Consider the following 25,444-nt stretch of genomic DNA (forward strand, 5'->3'; position numbering starts at 1 on the left):
CAGTAAAGAATAGGAATAATATCACACTACTAGAAAATCATTAAATAGAAATTAATTAGTTGTTATATTGACTAAGTTAAATACTATTTTAAAGACTAGAAAAATTATTGATATCTAAATTAGTTTGTACTATTGATAAATAGTTTATAAATTGGTATCTAATTAGCTACCAAGGTTTTAACTACCAATGATTTAAATTATAAAGTTGGTAGCAAAGTTGGTAACTAATTAGATATCAATTTATAAACTATTTATCAATAATAGAAATTAATTTAGATACCAATAAATTTTTGTCTCTAAAACTGATTTTTATTTAATAATTTTATTTTAGTCTCCGTTGAGTGTGAGACTCACATGTTTCCTTATGATGTTAAGTCATAACATTTGTTTCTATATGAAGAACTCGGATGAAGAATAAAAGTTTCTCCTTATTAGTCTAATTTGAGTCTCTAATGTACTTTGAGTCTTGAGATGTATGTATGATTATTTTCAATTTTGAAAAGACGAGTCTTGTAACTTGAAATGGTATTATATTTTCAAAAATATTAAGACATAGTTATATTTGAGTATCTATGTTTTAACATAATAGGTTTCATCTAAGTCGTTAAGTGAATGTATTATTTGAACCACTCTAGTAAGTGCTTCTCAAGCAAATGTATCATCTAAGTTTCTCCAATTAGTACTTCGTTTGCTACCCTCTCTTAATGAAACTATTTTTACTCGAATAGAAATAGTGTTTGATGTTCTTAATTAAGTGATGTTTTTGTGGTTGGTCGATTAACCTATATATATGTTATTTATTTATTTTATATTATATTATATTTAATTTATTAAAAAAAATTATTAACTTATACTGTTTACAAATTTATTTTAAAAATTTCTATACTATATTTTTGTAAATTAAAAATACAATGAAATGTTTCTGAAGTAGGTTTCTACATTTCTTATTTACTCATCTTAATAAAAAAAATATCCCGATTTAACTTATATTATTTAAAAACTAATTTTAAAAAAATCTATATTACATTTTTGTAAAGTAAAAATATAATGAAATGTTTATGAAGTTCTCTTTATATTTAGATTATATTACTAAATTTTATTAACATGACTTGTGTAAACAAATATTATTTACTTGCTATGTTGGTTATTGGAATTAAATAAAATATCTAAACTGTTTATGTAATAAATATTTGCAATTTTTTTATATTTTTCAATTTTTATAAAAAATATTTTCAATGAATGTTTGGAGTTATCTGTACATATTAGACATATAAATTAACCGTACACTACAAACTTTTTATGTAATAAATATTTGCACTTTTTTATATTTTTCATTTCTTATAAAAAATATTTTCAATGAATGTCTGGAGTTATCTGTTTAGATCAGACAAATAAACGAACTATACCCTACGATCAGCACGACCGAGACCTTGACTCAACATTCGGTCGAAATCGATCAACATAACCAACAATGAGATTGACTAATGATCTAGTGTTTGTTAATCTTTTTTTATTAGTCTCATTTATGAAAATGGACCCACAATAATTGTATAAATTAGCACATATCCCAAAGGATCAGGTACGCAATCATCTAATCATAAATACTGAGTGTCGAGTGTTAAAGTCGGACTTGAGCGTCAGAGTACCTTTTGTTGGTACCATCCGAGTGAGCCTGGAGCTAGCAAGGAGGAAGAGTGGCGTGGGAGTTCAGCTGAGAGGAAGGGGTGAGGTGCAAACCGATCGACCGACCAAGGAGTGTTTGAATCGTTCTCTTGGTTTCAATCCTGTTCACCGGTATAGTCAGCACGACCAATACCTTGACTCGACATTCGATCGAGACCAACTGACATAACCAACAACGAGAGTGACTAATGACCCAGCGTTTGTTAATCTCCTTTTATTAGGTCCATTAATGACAATGGACCCACGATAATTGTATAAATTAGCACAAATTCCAAAGGATCAGGTACGCAATCGTCTAATCCTAAATATTGAGTGTCGAGTGCTAAATTCTGACTTGAGTGTCAGAGTACCTTTTTCCGATACCATCCGAGCCCGGAGCTAGCGAGGAGGAGGAGTGGGAGAGCGAGCGCTTGGGAGTTCAGTTGAGAGGAAGGAGTGGGGTGCAGACCGACTAATCGAGGAGTGTTCGAATCATTCTCTTGGTTCCAACCTCATTCGAGAACACGAATTGTACACTATTATCTAATCTTTTTTATACCAATAATTTTTTTAGTCTCTAAAGTTGATTTCTATTTAATGATTTTTTTTATAGTAATACACCACTCTACACATTCTTATAAGATAATATGACTTACTTTTATCTTTATTTATGACACATATTATAAATGCACAAATAATAATGTAAATTATAGTTAAATAAAAAAAATATTTTGATAAATTTTATATTGTATTTATACTTATATTATCTACCATCAAACAACGCACAAAATACATAATTATTCTATAGTTTGAGAGTTTGTCCTAAATTATTATGCTTGTGTTGCATATCAAACAATTCACTGAGAAAAGATTACTCTTAAGGGAGTACCAACCACAATACGGATCCAAAACTGGACTTTGCTGCAGTTTATATCACAGACATATATTCAATAAAGATGCTGCAGTTTCAAATGTTGTAGTTTTATTTAGCCATATCATATATAATGCTACGAGGAAGACTCAACGGAAGAATGCATATCTGTGTTGCAGCATGAGAGAATTTAAGAATAGACAAAGAAGTAACATTTTTAGAGCAGTGTACTGACTCAGTGAAATCCTCTAAATATGATTTAGATCTTCACGTAGTAGTGTTGCATGGCGAAGGTCCCTCTATTAAAGGATCAATTCTTGAATTGTTTTCTATAAAAAGATAGAACACCTCCAACATTTAACAGTATCCTTTTATCGTCAATTAAATTTTTTTTTAATGAAAATTCTAATAATATGATTCCTAAAAAGTACAAAAAATATTCAATTCATTTTTTTCATAAATGATATGTTCATCGTGGATAAAGCTTATTCCTACATGTATACATAGAAAAAACTATTTTTTAATTAATAAAAGCGTAATTTTACTTTTAATCTTATTATTTAGGGTGAATATAGTTTTGATCACTAATTTTTTTTTAAGAAAGTTTAACTTATAAAATTTAATTTTTTTAAAGATTTTTAATGATAATAAATATAACTAAATATTTAATAATTTGTTATTATTAAAACATGATTTTCCTACTAAACCGTTACACATTAATATCTCATCACAGAGTAGTAAATTTGAGCTTAACCATAACAACCTTCTAAATTACATAATCATGTTTTCTTTAATTGAGAATCAAATAAAGTTTTCTTTAATTTTCAGTAATTAAGCCATTAATAAATTAACATTTTCAAAAAAATATAAAAAATATTTTCACTCTCTCTGGTTATAAAAAAAACTTTTACTTTCATATTACTTTTTTATAAAATAATAAAACATTCCTTATACCACTTTATGATAATAATGCTTCAAATAACTTTTATGGACATTTATATTTAACTTAATGTCAATAACTCGTGAATCTTTAGATTTATTTCTTCTTTTTAAATGAGTTATATGTCAAACACGTGAATGAGTTGTACTAGAAGTTGATATTTTTTCTTAAAGGTATATAGGTGGATGATAGTTTATACTTTATACATGCTCATAGCTGGCTATTCATTCGCTTTACCCGCCCTGAAAACCAACTTACCTTAGACCTACGTTTCAATTCTTACCTTAATCTCAAAGGGATACCCTATGGTAGGTGCCCTTGTTCTCCTATATTTTCAGTGTAAAACAGTTTAAGAAGGTAAATTTAGATACACTTGCAAATTGATAACAGTTGTTAATTACCTAGAATTTCTATTTCAATTTGGTTCCGATGATATTATAAATTTTAAATTTCCTCAACTTCTTAATATCGATTCTAGTAAGGTGAATTTTCTACATACTTATATATTATAATTTTGATCATATATAAAATTTATAATACGCTTCCTCACACTAAAAACATAAAACATAAAAAAAATAATACGATAAAATCGATAATACAATAAATACAATTAATCTTACTGAAATAAATTATTAATAATTATCTCTGCATTCCAACTCTTGTTCTTTTACGTACCCACAACTTGAAGATCCAAAAGAAATTATTTTCTCTAGTATAAAAAAATTGGCACTTTGTCCAATTTTCTCTGGAAACATAAAGTATAAACCGTCCCCACCGGAAGATAATTTCTAATATCCTGGCTTTGTTTGACTTTTATCATAACGTCTTTGATGCAATGATTCTGACTCCCACTATACAATATTCGCTTTGTGCCTCTTACAAATTATATCTTACACTTTCCACTCTATATATTATCTCTGGACATCATTTCTTGTAATTGCGAAAATGGAAGTAGAAAAAGCTGCACCACCATTCACATTTGGATTTACTGATTTCAATGAAAAAGGAGGGAAATAGCCCACTCTCATGCCAGAAAAAGAGAGATCATTTACATTACACTGTGTTTGGGGAATTATCTCTTTGTCTCCCATGAACAGAAACAATTTATATTACGTTTAGGGGATATTCCAAGCTGTGATTCTATTGTCCAAGGAAATATAATTAATCATGTCTTCAATCATAATCAATTATTTTTCTTTAAATAAATATAATTTTTCATTTTGCTTTGGAAATCATACTAGTTTTATTTTTGTCGTATTAATTCTTAAAAATTAAATAAATAAATAAAATTTAAAAATATGATTTGTTAATTTTTTAAAATTTGTAAAAAGTTATATGATTTATTATTAACAATAATAATAATATTTTATATAATTAAAAATCTAAAAATAAGTTTAGAAATTCATTTGATATTATGAAAATATATTTTTAATTTTATTAGTTTTAAAAATCAATATGATTATACTTTACACACAGAGAGTTAAATTTTTACTAATTAATTGTGAATAATTTTTGAAGATGTATAGGTATTAGTAAGTTTATAAAAAAAATGGTATTTATATTCTTTAGCAATCAAGTAAAATTAATATCTAAATCTATATTTTTAGATTTCATTATCTTTTTAAGTCATTGTTTATTTGTAATATTAATAAAAATTCAATTTTGTTCCCAATTTTAAAAAAGGTGACAATCTATTTTTCATCCAAACTTGACTCAACACCTTTTATCAGGAAATCAAATTTAACAAATATAAATAAATAATAAAGCAAAAATTTCTTTAATTTTTATTAATTAATGTATTCAAACACTATTTATATACATTCTTAAAAAGATATAATTCAAAGATATATAAGTAATTTTTACAATATTAATTTTTTACAATTTTTTCCAGTTAGATTAATCTAATTCACTACATATTTTCACTACATATTTTCACATCACTTTCTACTCAAATTCTAACTTTTCCTACATTTAAACCGTCTCACTTTCCACTCTCTTCCTTTTTTTTCTCTCTTTCCAACCTCATCCTCATTAAAACAAAACAACAATTTTGTGATTTACAGATTTTTTTTCCCAAAATCATCAAACCACACTTTTTATAAAACATAAAATAAAAATAAAAATGTCATGATCTAGTTATCATAAAAATAAGAATTGCTTTCTGTGGTGCCCTGCAGTATGACACAACAAAAGAGAGAAATATATGTTTATTAAGATTTTTATTTGGTGAATGGTAGGTTACATGGAGCAACCTTATATTAATATAAAGTGTATGATATTATTTTACATTTTCCCTCTTTGTCTTTGGCCATGCTCACCATCTTCCATGCATTGTGTAACCACGTTGCACATCACCAGATTTAGACACCATTAAATAATGTGAACAACCACACTGCAATGCCACAATCTCACTGTCCAACACACGCCCATCATTCGTTGAATTTGGATCTCGTTATTTCTGCATGTCAAATGAATAAAAAAAAGGGTTTCTTCATGATTTTTCTTTGAACAAATTCCTTCGTCTTTCGCTATATATGAATGACATGAATGACTTTGAGATCATAATGCTTTGTTGTTGTACAAATTAACTATGAGGATATTATTATTTTTTTAAAATTATCATGATTGCACCTTGTTATGTTTTTGAGACAGTAATGGTGTCGAACAGAGATGTAATAGGGTCTTAGAACAGTTAATTAGGGTTTTCGAAAACATGTGGTAAACATGACATGACATTAGGGGGGCATTTGGTGCAATGTTTTCCTACATTTAACAATCACAATTTTTTTTTAGTATCATATAAATTGGGGAAATCATGATATTACTATAATCGTTTTTTAAAATCTTACTAGCAGAGAGTAATTTATTTTTGAGTTACAACCTATTAATTAATAGAGATTTTTAATAAAACTAATCAAAATCTCAACAAAAATATGGAGATAATGTACAAATAAAGTCTATAAAAGTTATTTTTGTTTAGGGCTTTTCTTAATAGTATGTCTTCTTCAAATAAAAATTATCTATTATTTACTCTTTATTATTAATTTTACTTTGAAATATTTTTAAAAAAATAAAATTTTAAATTATATATAATTTTAATATATTTAATTATTAATCATTAAAATATAAGGAATAATTATTACTTCTGTTTCAATAATGAAATTTCTGTTATTTTATATTAGAAAATAATTATGCAATAATAATTCAAATTTATAATATTATAATAAATTTATTTTTTTTGTCACATTTAAAAGTATAGAAAATAATTTTTATTTTTCTTTTAGAGATACAATTTCTGTTTTTGGAGCATTAGAAAATAAAATAAGTTTATTTTTAAATACAACGTTTAAAAAATAAACTATGTTTTAAAAAACTATAAATTAATGTATATAACTATTTTTTTAAATAAAAATATATTTTCTAATTAAATGATTTGTTTGAAAAGTAATGATTTTAAGTTTTTATTTCTTATTATTTTAATTAGGTTAAGTAATATTTTTTATTTTAACGTTAAACTAATCACACTCCAATATAAAAAAATAAAAATAATATTTAAAAATTTCAAGATGCAAAATTTAAAAATATAGAAAAACCATATTTATATAAAATAAAAATATATCAATTATTGTATTTTTTTATATATCAATTATATAAACCATATAATTTTTTTTATTTTACGACATATATCATATTCTATATATATATATATTATGATTCAAATTTCACATGTTATATTTATTAAATGCTCATCTTGGATTCAAGTGAATAAAGATAATTTTGGTTTATCTTGTTTAAATTAGAAAAAAAAAACTCTCTCCTCTCAATTAATTATTGTATTCAAATTGCAACTCTTACTAATTTTATCAAGAGTTTGATCAATCAATTTGATATTGTCGAATTTTTGGTATTGTCAATTGACTTAAAAGGGTTTTATTGTTCAACCCAATTTTTGACACTGTCATCGACCTAAAAAGTTTGAACGTTCAACCTCATTTTTGGTACTCTCAGTTGACTTAAAAAAGAGTTTCATCGTTTAACCCAATTTCTGACACTATCAGCCTAAAAGGCTTGATTCCTTACACTATACCAGTCATCTTAAAAATGGTTTGATTGTTCAGTCCAATTTCTCGCACTGTCAGTTGACTTAGAAGGCTAGACTGTTCGACCTAATTTCTGGCACTGTGAGTCAACCTAATTCCTTGTACTTGAAATAAGAGCAAAAAAAAATACAAATTTGAAAGATTAGATAATATGAATTAAGATTCAGATAATAACATATAACTAATTGGGACCTATAAAATACATATCTCATCATTATGAGTAAGGAGACTCAACTTATACTTTTATTTGAGATAATTTAAACTTTAAAATTCAACAATTACATTTTTTTAATTAAAGATATTGCTTCATGTTTGGTTTTGGTAAAAAAAGTTTAGTTATACAATAGTGTTTTTTCTATTATAAAAAAATAGATTGTGTTCTTATTCAAAAGCGGCCGAGAGAAATTGAACAATTCACTCATTTGTTTTGGTCGGTACCTGTTCCTTCTTCTACTTCTCAGACTCATTCGGCTCACTCTTCCTTTCTCTACTCTCGCTCCTTTACTTCAATCAAACTTTCCTTCTTCCTTAGTTCTCGGTCGAAAGGACACCTGCAAAAAGTTATCCGACACTCAAAGTGAGTATTCAGTATTCGATACAATAAATGCGTAATAAATGACGTACCGTTTTCTTGAAAGATATGCTCATTTATATGTTTGTAATGGGCTCCGTTGCTGTTGAACCGAGATTAATGTATGAATTATGATTAAGGATGTATTACCTAGTTTTATACACAAATTAGCCTTGTTAATCATATCTTGATTTTAATGTATTTTGAACATGTCGGTCGACAAGAATCGAGTATTGAGACTTATGGGACTCGTCTAGTTTCAACAAGTAAAAATTGCTTTATTATATACAATATATAAAAATAATAATTTTTTTTTTCTAAAAAACATTCTTCTAAATAAATTGTTTTATTATATACAGTCTATACAAAATTACGATTTAAAAGTATAGATATGTTTTAGTCACTTAAAAAATATTAGTTGTTTAAAATAAATTGTATTGATTTTAAATAAATTAAATTTATAAAATTAAGTTTTTAACTTGAAGACGTGGTTTTTTAAAATAAAATTACAGATTAAATACCATTTTAATGAAAATACTTAAGCAAGTCACCAGTACATTCCAGAAAAATAAAAAAGTTATCTGTCATGTTCCTCTATTAGATCCTTTTCAATTGTCAGATTTTTTTTTTGTGAGGAAAAGTTTGCTTTTTATATTCTTTAAATTTTAAGATAACGTTTTATTCAATTATGTTATTAATTTAGTTAATAAAAAATAGTTAAGATAATATAAAAAAATGTAATAACACATAAGTGTATAAAAATAAAAAAGTATAATAGTTAAATTCACTTAAGACTACAATAAATTTGAAAAATTAAATACATTTATTTTTATAAAAAATCTTAAACGGCTATTATAAATTAACATAAGTACTATTTACCGTTCAATATTTTTTTTTTCATTTTGACTGTAGGGATCTTCAATTGGAAGTATAGAGTTGAAGGAATCAGTTTTTTACTGTTGCTAATTTGGTTTGAGATTATATTTACTTAATTACATAATGGAGACAAATGTAAATATGATTACATACAAATTATTATTTTGTGGAATCACAAGATGAAAAACTTGTGTGTGAAAAAATTTCATCTTCCTGTCTTTATTACTAAAAAGTCATGTTCCCTAAATATAAAACATAATAATAAAAAGTTGGTTTGAAAATTATTATAATGACAAAAATTAACAAGAAAACAAATCAAAGAGTAATTGCTTTAATTGGAAAAATAGGGACTAATTTTAGTCTTTTTTCATTCTTATGTGTTTTTTTTTAACATGTTAACATTATGTTCTCTGATTGAAATTGATGTCATTAGTTCCTCACATATAAAATTATTAAAACTGTTTCCTAAATATTAATTCCTCACGTATTTATAAAAACAACTTATAATCATGCTCTATTTCAAGTCTATTCCTAACACTCAAATATGTTAAATATTGTTCTTTAGGTCAGAACTCTAAAAATACTTTGCAATCAGATTTAAGATTCTCAAACATGTCACGACTATTTAAAAGCAAAACAACAATACCAATAATCAATTAAGAACAAAATATTATATCATATTTATATATCACCTCAACACATAAGAGTTCGAACGGATTACTCTCAATCCCAAATGGTAGAATTAGTCACACATACTTCTAGCACATTCTATTCTCCCAATCGGTTCTAAATCACTCAATGGTGTTTTTCTCTCAATCTAGCACACTAGGGTTGTGCATATAGCCCCCTATTTAACCTAATTGCTAGAGTTAGGTGATTTCCTGCGTTGTGCTTTGCGCTTGTTCATAAAAACATAAAATTAGCCTAATTATTCTAACGCATCCTCGTTGCTGAGTTTGACTTTTTTTTTCTCTCTTTTGTGTGTTTTGGACCTTCTAGCTTTCTCCTTTCAGCATATATCATTCTTCTTTAGTCCAAATCTTCATTCTTCCCTAGAAACCTGCAATTAACACCAAAGAATAAAATGTTCTTATTCAATTAAAGATCATAATAAATGTAAAAATGTATAAATTCTTAAATTAGAGATTATTTTATTGAAGAAGCTTGGAAAGTGAATAAAAACAAAAGTGACTGGATGTAATTCAATATGAGATGAAATCTTTGTATAATAATCACACTTATGACTTGGTAAAATTGCATAAGAGCAAAAGGACTTTAGAGAATAAGTGAATTTTCAGGGTGAAGTAAGGAAATGTGCTACATCTCTATGGTACAAAGCTAAATTAGTGGTGAAAGACTTTAGACAATAAAATGGTACCGAATGGAGAAATTAGTTTCACATTATTACTCTATTTTATGTTTTTCTTTCTCTATTCTTTAAATTTTGAAACCGTTATTTCTCTGATGTACGTTCTAAACACTTACTTTTACATTTGATTTAACTCTCTTGTATTGATATATTTGATCTTAGTGGAAATTGATTGAATGACTCATGTTGATAGATTTTCACTTAAGTTGAGAGAATTTTTGCATTATAAATATTGATATCTCCTTTGTCATTTATATTTTTGGTCTTCGCATATGTTTAAAATTTGAAGAATTATTTTCAATGCATAATTTAATATTTTTTATTATTAAATTGTTGTTTAGTGTATAAGTTTTCACATAAATTAGTTGTTTCCATAATAACATAATAGGTTAATTATGTAAACCCATTGAGCATTTTAAAGAACTATAAAGATGTAATTATTTAAAAGTACAAAGGTTTTTTAAAAGATTACTTCAAAAATTATAATTAGTATATACTGTAACATCTTCTGTTAGCCTTTTTTTGGTTATCAAATTTAATTATTTGAATTTTGATATAAATGTATTTAAAACCGTGTATTAAATAAGTTGACAAGGTATCATGATTTATTTAATAAATAATTCAAACTTTTCTTCCAAATTTTAATTTTAAATGTTAGCCTTTTTCTCTCCTAAGAAAAGTAATTAAATTTGTTAGGTCAATTTTATCTTCATTTATTTTTATCTCAAGCAATAAAGTATACATATAAAAAAAAAAGATGTGAATTATGTTGGCTAAAGGGATTGTGGTGGAAGAAATAGTTGTAGAAGAAGTTATATATGTCCTCAGTTTAGGCTAGGAGAAGTTAAACTAGAATAATTAAATGTGTGTTAACTTTTTATTGATGGTATGATAAAATATGCTTATGTATCTTGGTATGATTAATTATTACTCAATAATTTACACTATGCAACTCTTAGTCGACCTATTGAGAGATTGCAAACAACCCTTTCAAACTCGAATTGTACAAGTTAAGAGATATTGAAAACCCACACCTATACATATTGTTGGAGCAGGTTAGAAGAATCAAATAAGCTATTTTTTATATACTGACTTTTATTTTTTAATATTACCGTAAGAACATTCGAGCAAGTGTTAGTCTTCTTACATTTTATATTTTATTTTCATTTTCTAAACTAATATTTTAAAGGGATCAGTTAACAACTCCAAGTAATATATATAATTTATCTCTGATGTTTGAAAACTAATTTTCTTAAAGAAGTGCTTAATTATGTAGAACATTCCATTCCTATGCCTATATAAAAGTAAAAGCCGCATCTTACCTTATTGTTTGACTACACATTTCTTCTCGATTCTTTACATTTTAGGAAGCAAGTTTTGATATCCAAATGAGATTAATACATCTATAATAGGCGAACGTCTGCTTCCAAATCACAAAACATTTTATTTTTAGAAAGAGTCTAAAAGTGTATCTCAAAATTCAGTCAAAATCGTATGAAGGTATGAGCCACAAATTAAAATGTACTTGAAGTAATTAACATCTGTTGAAGATAACCAGAAATTACAACTGGACAAAATATTTTTCATTTGGTATAATATGAGCCACCAATTAATATGTATTAGTAGTTTATTAGAATTAATTTAGAAAAAAATTGTTAGATCATACTAAACAAAATATCAATTAAGTCAATACCTTAAAATTGTTCCATTCTCTTCTCTCTCATGTATCATGTTTTACCCCCACGTGGGTTTGCTGTTGGCTATTCCTGCCAACTTTAACATGTCTCCCCTTCCCAATTGTGTCTCCTGATATTTCGATTGTTGGATATGAGGCTCTCATTAATGATCCAAGGGCAAACATATATGTGTTTAAAGATTTTAATTTCCTTGCATTTATTATAAAATAAATTTAAATACTTTATATTATTAACCTGATTATGATAGAAATAAAAATATCATACACATTAAATTAAGATGAAATAATAATATAAAATATAAATTAAATTAAATTTTGTTAATGTAAAATAATGTCATAATGTTATTTAATAATTAATTTATATTAGTTATGTTAAAAATTATTGTTAATTTTTTATTAGTTGATAATGTAAAAGTAATTAAATTTTTATTTTAAATTGTAAATAGAAAAACATTTATTACAAGACCTAAAAAAATAGTTTCCGTTTTCTCAAAGATGACAGGGTTGCTTGAAAAAGAAAATTATCCTCCTGAATCCATTGCGATGGTTTTAGTAAGAAATAAAAATGTTAAAAAGCATAGTGATTGCATCTAATGTCCGTGACGGGCCCACGTCGGCACAGACACAACACGATGACAACTACTACTCCGCAATACATATCTATTCTAATATTGTTGGTCTGAGCGAACCAGTTATGTGGCCAAGAGAGAGCCACGTGTCCCGCATTGATTCGTCATCACCTAGATTTCCTCTCTGCGACCAGTGACTAATATAGATAATAGAAAAACCGCACCCAAAGAAATCAACTTACTCACTCGTCTCCGCGTTTAGGTTGCTCTAATTCTACTCCATTCCACTTCTCATTGGGAACAAGAGAGAGAGTAGTACCGTTAGATTAGCGGCGTTTTTCAAAAGTGTTTTTTTCTGTTCAGACCATGGGAATTGAAAGAGGAGGCTTGAAGGGGTTCAGGAGCGGCTGGACCGTGCCGCCAAAGCCATGTGACTCCTGCAAGTTGGCTTCGGCGGCGCTTTTCTGCCGCCCCGATTCCGCTTTTCTCTGCATCGCCTGCGACTCCAAGATTCACTGTGCCAACAAGCTGGCATCGCGCCACGAGCGCGTCTGGGTGTGCGAGGTCTGCGAGCAGGCCCCCGCGGCTGTCACGTGCAAGGCTGACGCCGCCGCCCTCTGCATCACCTGCGACTCTGACATCCACTCTGCCAACCCCCTCGCGCGCCGCCACGACCGCGTCCCTGTTGAGCCCTTCTACGACTCCGCCGACTCCATCGTCAAGGCCTCCACCGCCGCCTCCTTCGGCTTCATCGTCCCCTCCGACGACGCCACCGGAGCCTCCGATGCCTTCGCCCATGACGACCCCGACGCCGCCGCCTGGCTCATCCCCAACCCCAATTTCGGGTCGAAACTCGTGGACGCCACTGACATGAAGTCCAAGGAGATCTTCTACTCAGAAATGGACCCCTTCCTCGATTTCGATTACTCAAACTCCTTCCACAACAACAACTCCGGAAACGACAGCGTCGTTCCAGTTCAAACCAAACCTTCCTTCGCTCCTCCCCTCATCAATAACCACCACCAATCAGAAAGCTGCTTCGACATCGACTTTTGCCGCTCCAAGCTCTCCTCCTTTAACTACCCATCCCAGTCTCTCAGCCAAAGCGTGAGTAGTATCACTTAGTAACAAATTTTAAATATTATACATAAATTTTTTGTCCTACAGTGAATTTACTTGAGAATTAAATTATGTGACAGGTTTCGTCGTCGTCGCTTGATGTTGGAGTGGTGCCGGATGGGAACACCGTGTCGTACTCGTTTGGTCGGAACAGTTCGGAATCGAGTGGGATTGGTTTGTCCGGAGTAAGTGGAGGACAAGGGGCGACGCAGTTGTGTGGAATGGACCGTGAAGCGAGGGTTCTGCGATACAGAGAGAAGAGAAAGAACCGAAAGTTTGAGAAAACCATTCGATACGCATCGCGGAAGGCTTATGCGGAAACCCGGCCCAGGATAAAAGGGCGGTTCGCGAAGCGAACTGAAACTGACTCGGATGTGGAGCGTCTCTATAGCCCTGGCGCTGCGTCGCTGATGCTTGACAGTCCATACGGCGTCGTACCATCGTTTTAGTAACTATAAAAGAAAGAAGCATGGAGGGAGAGTGCATGAATCTGGTGTTGGGAAGTCTTAGAATAATGATTAGTGATTCCGTGGGATTGATTATTAGGGAAAAAGGTGAAGAATCGGTACGAACGTGATTCTTAAACGGAACGCGATGGGGAAGGTTGTTTCATTAAGATGGAGATGAAGATTTGTCTGGATGGAACGGAAAAGCCCGTTTACTTTTTTTTAAAGAACTTTAAAGGGGCTGCTTCTTCATCTTCTTCACCTGTGTAGAATTAGAATCTGTTCTGTAAACTCTTTTCACTGCCTTACCTGCTATCTTTTTTAGTATAAAAGTCTCTTTTTTCTATCAGCCCCATCACGGATCTCTTTCCCCCTTTCTATTGGCTGCCATTTCCAACTACATATATATATCAACTTTTTTATTTCATCGTCATCAAAGCCTTTCCTTTTTTAACGGCTTATACGCATTCCAAGGTCACACCAACTCTCATCTTTTCATTCCTTTCCTGTTCAAATTGTACTTCTGCTTTAATCTTTTATCTTAATATTGTTTCACCATTTTCATTTTAAGACTATAATCCATTTTACATTTACTCTTTTTGCTTTCGTCATTGTCTCTTACTTTATATATTGCCAAATCATAAATTTAACAATACATTTTTCAAATCATAACACATAATTAACAATATTTTAAATGAAAAATATAATCAAACAAATAAAAATATAGACTTATATATACTCGTTGTGGTTAGCCTAGTGATGGATGTTTAAGTGGTTGATACAATTATAAACAATATTTACGTTAATATAAGTTAAATTTTGTTCTTATGGTTGTATTAATAAAATCAGGGGTGGACTCTGAGTGATATAAGGATATGGTCACTCCAAAATTTTTAAACATAAAAGTTGTTTTTTTCTCCCCCACTGGAAAGAAAAACAGTTGTGGTCCCCTGTTACATAACTCTCCCTCTATCACTATAATTTATCTTATCAATAGGAAATCAAAATAAATTTAACTTATCAACAACAAATCAAAGTAAATTATTCAATCAAAGGAAAGGAAATGAAAGAGGAATACACATAAGAGAAGGAAAATATCATTTATATTTCAGTTCTATTTTTGCTTTTTTTTATAGACTTACGTTGATTGTAATTGAAGTTAATTTTTGTATGTAAATTAAAAGAGTGAGGATAATAAAAGATTTAATAAATTCAAAGTAATTATACACGGAAGTGAATCAAAGATTGCAATTTATATGATTTTCTTTTATTTTTATTATGACTTTTATTTTGATAAAATCAATATTTATTTAGAACTAGTCTATCAATTTTATTATGAATATAAGTTGACCTTCCTAGTTGTTGTTTCCTTTCTTTCCCATATTAAGGTTAGGAATGAAATTTATATATATATATATATATATATATATATATATACCAAAATTAATTGCTTTTTTTGGAGAGGTTCAGATAGAAATATTTATCAGTCGAACAATTGAATTTCTTTTTTTGATTTTTTTTTGTTTTTCTTCCTTTGGTAGTTTAGGTTTTGATTTTCAATCGAGAACACATACAAAAGATTACCCAATGTTCAAGTAAGTGTTCGAAATTCGGATGATACAATAAATATTGTAGTAATGACATATATTTGTCTTGGTTATAATGTCTATTTATAGTATCTTATGGACCCTTTCAGTATTGGACCTTGATTAAAGTGTGCATCATCATTAGTATTTACATTACCTAATTTTCATAAGGTTTAATTAATGTTAATACATATTTTAATAAATATGCTTAAACTTGTGTCGTTCGGTCAGTACCAGATACCGACACATACAAGAATTGTTTGACGGTACAATTATCTTAATTTTCAATTAAATGGACTAATCTTTATAAACAACTTTTACTTTATAAATAAGGTTAATATTGTACCAATTTGAAGATGACATCAAGATTAGACAATAATAACAAAAAAAACATGGAGGTCAAGAAGTTTAAGAGTTTGAAAATTTCCACAATTACATCCCTACTCAGTTAACTTCATTGTTTGTTAACTAAGATAGAAATTTACTAGCTCTTTGAATATCAAACTCAATTTTGCTAATTGGATCTTTCAACATAATTGTTCATACTTTTCATTGATATTCTTTGTGTAAGGTAGTTTTCTCTTTAGAGTATTCATGATATAGTGTCTTGGTTAAAATGAATATAAATGACATCTTTTATATATAAAAATTTAAATAGAAGTCGTCTTAGAAAAAAAAATTAAGTTATTACTTAATTGGTTATTTTAGAAAAAAAATAGTGAAACAATCACTTTAATGACGACTTTAGTAAAAAAAAATAAAAAATCAAAGACTTTATAGTGTCATCTTAACTTACTACTTGTCCATGTATGTATTAGTTTTAAAAAAATACACATTTATGCAGTTTATGTTGCACAAAATCGGTGCAAACACTTCTTAAAAGCGTAATTTGAGTATTTGAAAGTGTTCAATAAGTGACAAACAGTAACTTCATACACTATTCTTGCGTTTAAATTCTTATATACATACCTCTAACACATTTAGAGCATGACGTGTATATAGTTCCAAATTTTAGCATATTTTTAATTATGAACAAAAAATTATTGTAACTTATTTTCTCATAGGTTTAAGTCGAGGATGGTTAATCTGAGTCTTTGTCCAAGGTCGTCGTGACGGTGGGCTTCCCGAGGTCTAACGTGACATTGGCGGCGCCGAATGCGTGACAAGACGTGCATTAATGATGGGGTTTTTTGGGCATCATTTGACGAGGACCGTTGGATCGAGGAAGATCTAATGATTGAGATGAAAGTGACGTTTTGTCTCCCATGTCCCTCAAAGGCTATAAATAGTGGTCCCCTACAATGTCGAGTTACTGCTCTCATTTGCTCTAACATCCAAAACCCTCAATCGTCTTGGCGCGTTGCTTACCCTACGTCCTGAAAGGTTAATCATGTCCTCCCTGTCTCGTTCATCTTCCTCTTCTTCTTCTCCTACGTCTTCGTCTTCTTCTTCTGGTAACTAACTACTCCAACAAATACATCATGGCACCCTAAAAACAAATTTAGAGAAAAAAATAGATAAAGTAGTAGATAATGTCAAACTAATATGATAATTAATCATTGAGACCGTATTAACCTAAGACCCAGTAACGTGGAGACCTAACTCATCTCATATAAGTAGGTTGACCAACATCATGTCAAGATACGTATTTATTATCATTTATCACACTCAACCACCATATACTGAACTCTAACTTGGATGTGGGGGTGTCTTTTGTAAATACCTCAAATTCTAACTAGAGACTAATATCCAGAGAATGAAGACCAAACTTAATTAGAGGATAAGACCTTCTCGACCCAAGCAGAAACAGAGACACGCTAAGAAACCTAAATTAAAATAATACAAAAACATTTAGTTAAAAAATAAGTAACTTATTCTTTTTAAAATAATAAAATAAAATTGAAGTATGTTTTGAAAAATACTCCGCATAAAGTGATAAGTGTCTAATTTCAGTAATATTTCATATTAAAATATAGGCACTTATGAGGATTTATTGCTAATTTATATATAAAATAATCCTTAATTTATGAATTTATACCTTTTTACATTTTTTATGATCTTTATTTGAATAAGAGTATTTTATTCCCAAATTTGGTGTTAATTGCATATTTCTAACGAAAATTGGAGATTTGGATTAAAGATGAATGATTTGAGCTAAAAAGATAAAGATAGAAGGTCCCAGAATGGAAAAAGATGCAAAGAAAGATTGAGCCTTTTTTATGTTTTATCATTTAGCCCATTAGCGCGACACAATAAACAACCCAACCCTAGAAAACTAGGATAAATAGAGGGCTAGAGGCTCAACCTTAGTGTGCTAGATTGAGAGGAAAACACCATAGAGTGAATTGTAACCCAATTGGGAGAATGGAAGGTACTAGAAGTATGCGTGGCTAATTCTACCCTTTGAGATTGGGAGTAATCTGCTCAAACTCTTATGTATTGAGGTGATATCTTATATATTAATATTCTATTCTTGATTGATTATTGGTATTGTTGTTTTACTTTTAATTTTCCGTGACAAATTGAGAATCTTAAATCTGACCGGGAGGTATTTTTAGGGTTCGGACCTAAACAACAATACTTAACATATTTGAGTGCTAGGAATAGACTTGAAATGTTAATTGCTATTAAACGTCTGAGCTTCGTTCTAAGTTGTTCTTATAATTATGCAAGGGATCGATAGTTAGGAGACATTCTTAAGGATTTTATATGCGAGGAATCAATATAAATGATTTTTATACGGGCATCAATTTCAATCAAAGAACTTAATATTGACATGCTAATCAAAATACTTGAGAGTGAGAAAGATGAAACTAATCCTTATTTTTCCAATTGAAACAACTAATTCTTTGTCTGTTTTCTTATTGACCAGTGCCAACACAATTAATTCAAAACTCTTTTAATTGTTCTATTTTTATATTTAGCGATTATTGTACTCGATAATTCACTGTTCCTTGTGGGATCGATATCTGTCCTTAGGACAATTATTACTTCTGACAAACGCGGTGCACTTGCCGTAAAAAGTCATCATAAAGTCGCATAAACTTTCATTACATCAATATTTCAACCCTTGTTTATCAATATGTTTATCTTACTTTCCTTCTTTTTCTTTTTCCATTTCTATATTTTTGTATCATCGTTTTTGTGCAACTTTTAAGGCTTTCATCTTGATCTTCATACTTTTTTATCATCTTTATTTGATACTTTGTTTATGGCTTCTATTTGGTTATGGGTCTTGGGTCGATCCTTGGTCATTTAGATAGGAGGCCGGTTGACTTGGGTCGTCTTTATGCGTGGTTTGTTCTAACGAGCTAGGGCACCTTCGTTCTGCCTCGTCTGTGTGTACCTGAAAAAGAAGAACAAAGAGGCGCCCTCGCGGCCGTTTGCACTCCGACGTTCAAGTCAGCTAGCGAGAAACACCAAAGTAACTAGAAACTGTATAGTAATCTCAACAACTGGAACTGTGTGACTAAACTGTGTGGCCCTAATTGCCTTGTGCTCACAGTTGGGTGTGTCGTCAAGAACAACTAGGGACTACTGTTCTGAGTAACTTTATGAGAACTAGGTTAAAACTCATGCAACTGTGAAAACGTACCTCACTAGGGTTTCTTCGTGCCCTTTATATAGGTGGAAACTAGGGTTTACCTTTGCGTTGCTTGCTATTATCTAGGGTTCCTTGGAGAAGGTCCTTGCGCCGCTACTCCTGGGATCTGAGCGTATCTGGCACATGGACTTCCCTTATCTAGAGTGCAATGATTAACCATGTGGCCGCTTGGGTTCTAACTTGGGCGCCGTATCTCTTGTGCCATCATACTATTTAGATGCCCTAATTAATCACGTGTCATGCATGCAGCCTTCCTTGAAGATCTTTTATGAGTACGTGGGCATAGTCACGTGCCCCTTTGACTTAATCGTTTATTCTGCACGGAGGGACCCACAGTGCCGCCACCCAACTTAGGGTTATCCCATCATGTGGGCCCCCCTTTCTGTGAAATGCTTACGTCATGCGGGTTGACTCTTCGAGCGATGTCTTACTTAGGCGACGTCCTCTTAGGCGATGTCTTTCTCTCGGATAGTGACATGTCTCGGCGATAACCGACTATGCATATGCAGAACCCCGCTTCTACATACGGCGACTATGTTGACTTTTTGACCACCTACCTTTCTCTTGTCCACGTCATCACACCCGATGACCTGGTCGGTACACAAGCCCCCCAGTCTTGAGCTGATAACTTGCTTTCAGCGAAAAGACTAAAGCTTGCCCCCTGCTGCCCTCGCGGCGTTTTGATGACGTGTCATCCTTCGATCGATTGACATGACATTTCTGCATCGCCGGCGCAACGTACCCTTGAGGACTCTGACGATGTGATATTCTCTGAGTGAGACAGATGCCCTTTAATTCGTACTTTTACCTCGCGACATGTGGCCCAATCATAAGCCGCTTGCTTTAACGCCCTTTACCACTTCAATCGTGATGCTTGAATCTTTGAAAACCCCGCATCTCAACTTACTGATTCTACTTCTTTCGCATCTTCCTTGCACTATTCATCTTCTTCCCAAGAACTCCTTGTTTTACATTCTTTCTTTGCGGCCTTTCCTTCTATTGCGTTACCCTTGACCTCCAGTTTCCTCACTGCCAGCACATGCTAAATTGTCCACAAACCCTTCTTCCTCCCGAGTGAGTCACAAGGATCTTTATCCCTGGGCTTCGAGTGAACTCCTTGACGAGTATTCTTGCTTGCTTTCTACCAGGGCCCTGAGGGAACACGTGGGGGAAGCGTGTTCCTATGACCATCGTGCCTTCGCAAAGAGGCACGATGATGACATCGTCGTGCTCCCTTGTTCCACGGGGGAGCCGGTGTGCGGGGATGAACGATCCAATAATGGGGTCCCCTTTTTTTATTTTTACCAAGTAGTTTTTAAGGGCGTCGGCGTACGCCTTCCCTTTTTCAGGTTCGAGAGGGAGTTGTTAACGGAGATGAACACCGCTCCAGCCCAACTGTACCCTAACAGTTGGGCCTTCGTGAAGGCCTTTGACATTTTGTTTGGCTTCCTTGGATGTGCACCTTCTGTTGACATTTTTCTTCACTTCTTTGAGGTGAAGAGGCAGAGAAACAATCTTTGGATAACTCTTAGCAATGTCCCTGGTAGGATTCTTTTGACTCCTTTCCAGCAAGCCTTCACAGGGTGGAAAGGCAGGTTCTTTAAGGTATGCTGTTCCAGCTTGGTGCCTTCTGCTCTGGACGGCTTTCCTTTGTACTGGACAAAGGACGCCAGGGCCTTGAAATCTAAATCCCTTAAGAAACTGTCTTCAAGGGATCAGGAAGCTTGCAAGATCCTGGCGGGTGTTGGAGGATTTGATGCGGCTGCTTTAATAAGCTTGGAGTATAATGCCGAGCTTCTGGAAAGATATATATGTGTGTGAGGCTTTCCTTACGACCTTCCCACTTCTTGTTGGATCTCTTGTATGATTTTGCTTGGAAATACTTTCTTTCATGTGTGTCTCTTACTAAACTTTACTCCTTTCTTTCACATAGGTTCAAAGATAAACGAACATCAGAGGACGCTTCTGACTCGGGCTTTGCAGTTCGGAGACGAGGCTTCTTTGTCATATTGCTCAAACTCTAGGGGCCACTGATGAGCGATATGTTTCTCGCTTCTCGTACAACATTAGGATGTGTGCGTAGGGTTATATATTTCATCTTGCACTTGTCATAAACTCCGTTTGTAACCTTAACGCTGGTTTACTTTTTCTTTACGTTAAATGTTGTTCGACTTATTTTGCATGCTTACGTTTTTTGCCACGTCGCGCGCGTTACCTCTGACATTCCCTTCGTTATGCTTGGCGTGAATTTTTAGATAGCGTTTGCTTATTTCCTTATTCCTTAAATACCTTACTCATGATCACTTCATCCATGGCTCTGCTCGACCTTCGTTTTTCGTGCGGGATGCTCTCTCGTTTGAGTTTTATTATTCAAACCCTCGGCGTTTTCGCCCCCCGAGCTCATCGGGACAGTCGGCGATGTCTTGCTTGTAGAGGTGTCAGATCGCCTGGTTTCTACTTTGGCGACGATACTGTCGGTGGTCGCACATGTTGAAGATCGCCTCTGCGCGACCGGCGACTATGCGTACTTTTTGGTCCCGTTATCGCCCTCGATGACTCGACTGGCGTGCGGGTCGTGACTCTCTTGGCGAAGGGATAAGTTAACTACGGCGATCTACGTGGCTTCGCGCTCTAAGGCCCACGCTGGTTACTGACTTGACACTTCACCAACCCCCTCCCATCAAATGACACGTGGACTCATTGATGGTTGTTATTTCGTGTCGTTTGCGCTTCCCGTAACCTTCGAAACTCTAAACTTCTCACGCCACTCCACTGTTACATTATCTTTCTTCTTCACTTTCAAACTTTCCATATGCTCTGGTGAACGCTTCGTCTCCCTAATCATCATTTCCTCGCGCGCCCCTTCGATCATCAAAAAGGTAAACCTTTTATCACTTTCGTTGGTGCTCACCGAATTTTAATCGGCTTGCATCATCCCTTAACTGCTTGAAGCATACGTTGTGGCTGTTTGTTCTCTGTTTTGTTTTTTCCTGCGTTTTAGGTTTTTCTTTCCCTTTCTGCGACCCCTTTGTTCATGTTGATTTCCCTTCCTGTTTTCGAATCGAATCATTCTTTTTATCGACCCTCCGCTTTCCTTTTCTTACTCTCCTTTCGTCTTTCCTGCAGTGTTCGATGGCTCGTACAGGGGCCACTCCTGCCCCCTCTCGAAACCCTCCTCCAAAATCTCGCAAACAACCTTCGTCAGGAAACCCCTCCACATCTCGTAACCCACCTAGGGATCCTGCCATCCATTCAACCCGGGCTCAGAGGCCTGCGCCCTCTCGTCCTAACCAATCGCAATCAACTCCCCCACAAACTAGTGCCACCGCACGCCCCATTCCTGATTACAAACTGTTGTACCCATGGGCTCCTCCTGCTCTGCTGAACGAGACTTCCTTGATTAACTCTGAGGCCAATATTCTTCGCTTGAGAGATAAGACCCACCTCACATTCCATAAGGAGCATGACGACAAGGTTGTTATCCGTCCTTGTCCTCCCGGGAAACCTGTTTGTACTGATAACGATGGCAACGATGGCCACCCTTTCTGCTTTGTCTATGCAACCGTGTTTAAGAAGGTTAAGCTCAGGTTCCCCTTTACTCGCTTTGAGAGGGAGCTCCTGACCGAGCTTGATATTGCCCCTGCCCAGCTGCATCCCAACGGCTGGGCGTTTGTCAGGGCATACCAAATTGTTTGTGCGCACCTAGGCCATCCAGCCTCTGTAGATGTGTTCTTGTTTCTGTTTGAGGCTAAAAACCCAGGGGATCGCCTATGGGTAGCTTCAATGGGATTGCTGGGAGATCCATCCTTTCCATCTTCCAACAATCTTTCAAGGATTGGAAGGGTAAGTTCGTTCGTGTTTGCTGTAATGATCAGAATCCCACACTTCTCGATGGGTTCCCCTTGTACTGGGTTGACAAGGGAAAAAATGATTCCCAAGATCATTTTCGGAAAGCTAGGAGTCCAGAGAAGATGGGGGAGCTCGATAGAGACTTGTGCAACTTCTGAAAAGAAGTTGCCTCCACCAATACTACCTTACCCACCCCCTCAATCATCAAATTCGAATTCTATGAGGATCAACAAGACTTTTACATAGGTTTGTCCCTCCACTCTATCTAGATTTTTCTTTCCTGTGCCAAGTCTGCTTTACTTCTTTATCAAACTCGTTCGTATTACACTGTCCTGCGCTCACTCTTGTATTGCTAATTACCTGTATCTGTAACTGGATTGATTTGTGAACATTGATCACTTCGTGCAGATATAATGTTGGGGAAAGATCATATGGCCAGACCGCGTTCTATAGTCAAACGCCACAAACTCGCTGCGGGTTCTCAAACCGTCCCGAATTCTGTAGCGGAAGCCGCCGTTGCTCGAGGCGAGCTTCCTCCTGTGGGCTCATCTTCCCTTATCGCCCCTCCTGCCCCTGCGAGAAAGAAACTGCCACCAAAGAGGGCCAAGAGGAAGAATCCCACAATGGTGTCGGATGAGGAGGATGACGAGAGCACTGAAGATGGACTTATCTGTAAGAGGAACAGGGCAACCGTCACCGAGCTACCCGCAAACGAGAGTACAGGCCCAGATTACGCAGAGAATCCCCCCAGCGTCTCCACACCCTTTGAGAGCACTGGGGATGCTCTACCATCGAACACCTCAGCTGCTGGAGGCGTTCTGGAGCAGACTGCGGACATTCAGTGGTCTCCCCTGCCTGTAGTGGAGCCAGACGTGTCGCCGCCACGTCCTGATGTTCCCCTGGTCGTCCACACTTATGAAGGTGGCGGCGAGAACCAACCCTCGACTCCTCTCCCAATCCCTGCTCTTCCAGCCCCTGTCGAGGAGGTTTTGAAAGCCCACGCCGCTTACCTTAGCGCTATGACTACCGAGTGTGTAGAGAAACGCCTTTACCAGACGATGGGCGAGGCTTTAAGGGACTCCTTGAGCCAGTGTTGCGAAGGACCAAGTCCAACAACTTAAGCGTGATCTTACGATGCGGGGATTGGAGTTTTCGCGATTAGAGAATGCTCTGAAGGACGAGTTGCGGAGCGAACGTAAAAACAGCGCTGAACTAGACAAAAAGCTCAATGCCAAACTCTTAGAGGTCACCGAACTCGAGGGCAGACTCGTGCATCAGCAGGAGAGGATAGCGGACCTGGAGGAAACTCTCAAGGATAAAAAGGCCTACGCGGATGAGCTCGAGGCCCAGTCAATTGAGAGGGAGGATCTGCTGGGTAAAACCGAAGCTGACAAGGATCAAAAGGCCAAGGATCTGAGCGAGAAAGATAAGGAGCTGAACGAATCTGCAGCAAAGCTTGCCCAGGCGCTTGAGGAGAACGAAAAGCTGAAGAAACAAATTGAAGAACTCGACCTCAGCGCCGCAAACGTTCTGACTTCCGGGTTTGGCGCGGCCTTGGAGCAGTTCGCTTGTACTTACCCCGACTTGGACCTCTCCCAGTTCTCAATTTGCCATGAAGTGGTAGTCGGCAAAATTGTACCCTCAGATTAACGTTTTCATTTGACGTTTTGTTTAGAAACATTCTGGAAGACTTACATATTCGACCTCTGTCTATGTGCAGCGAATCTGTTTGTAATGACTTCTTTCATTCGGACCGTGTTAACATATGCACATGGTTTACCTTTTATCTGTTGTGCGATCACTTGATAACTTGGTGGGCTCTCACTTAAGCCAATTAACTTAGCGCAAACTGATGCTTAATTTTCTGGCAATCAACTTATTTTAAACAAACGGTTAGTCTATAGCAATAACATTTGACACGAAATTACTTACTGAGCAGTAGGCGAGAGTCATTTTTAGTATTTGAAATCTCGCTTGCCTGATCTGCCAAGTGACATGTGTATTTCTAGGTCATCGCCTAAACTGGGTTGGCCTGATTCTGCACTGAGGACTTTCGAACTTGCCTCAATTTGCTTAATCGAAGAGGTCTTGTATTCTGTTCTTGCCTGAATTCACTCTGAGGTGAGAAGGACTTTATCTGGCCTGGACTCGCTCGACGGCGAGAAGGACTTTATCTGGTGCCTCAA

At 33.9% G+C, this 25,444-nt stretch overlaps 1 protein-coding gene across 1 annotated transcript; it reads left to right on the forward strand.

The window, feature by feature from the left end:
* The first annotated feature begins 12,770 nt into the window (after window positions 1–12,770).
* COL5 (CONSTANS-like 5) lies at window positions 12,771–14,812 on the forward strand. Its single transcript, XM_068607983.2, has 2 exons — window positions 12,771–13,761; window positions 13,854–14,812. The coding sequence occupies exons 1-2, from the start codon at window positions 13,021–13,023 to the stop codon at window positions 14,220–14,222; spliced, it is 1,110 nt and encodes a 369-aa protein (XP_068464084.1). The 5' UTR covers window positions 12,771–13,020; the 3' UTR covers window positions 14,223–14,812.
* The last annotated feature ends 10,632 nt before the right edge of the window (window positions 14,813–25,444 follow it).

Source organism: Phaseolus vulgaris, chromosome 3 (assembly GCF_051622355.1).
Source record: "Phaseolus vulgaris cultivar YP4 chromosome 3, ASM5162235v1, whole genome shotgun sequence".
Lineage (NCBI taxonomy): Eukaryota > Viridiplantae > Streptophyta > Magnoliopsida > Fabales > Fabaceae > Phaseolus > Phaseolus vulgaris.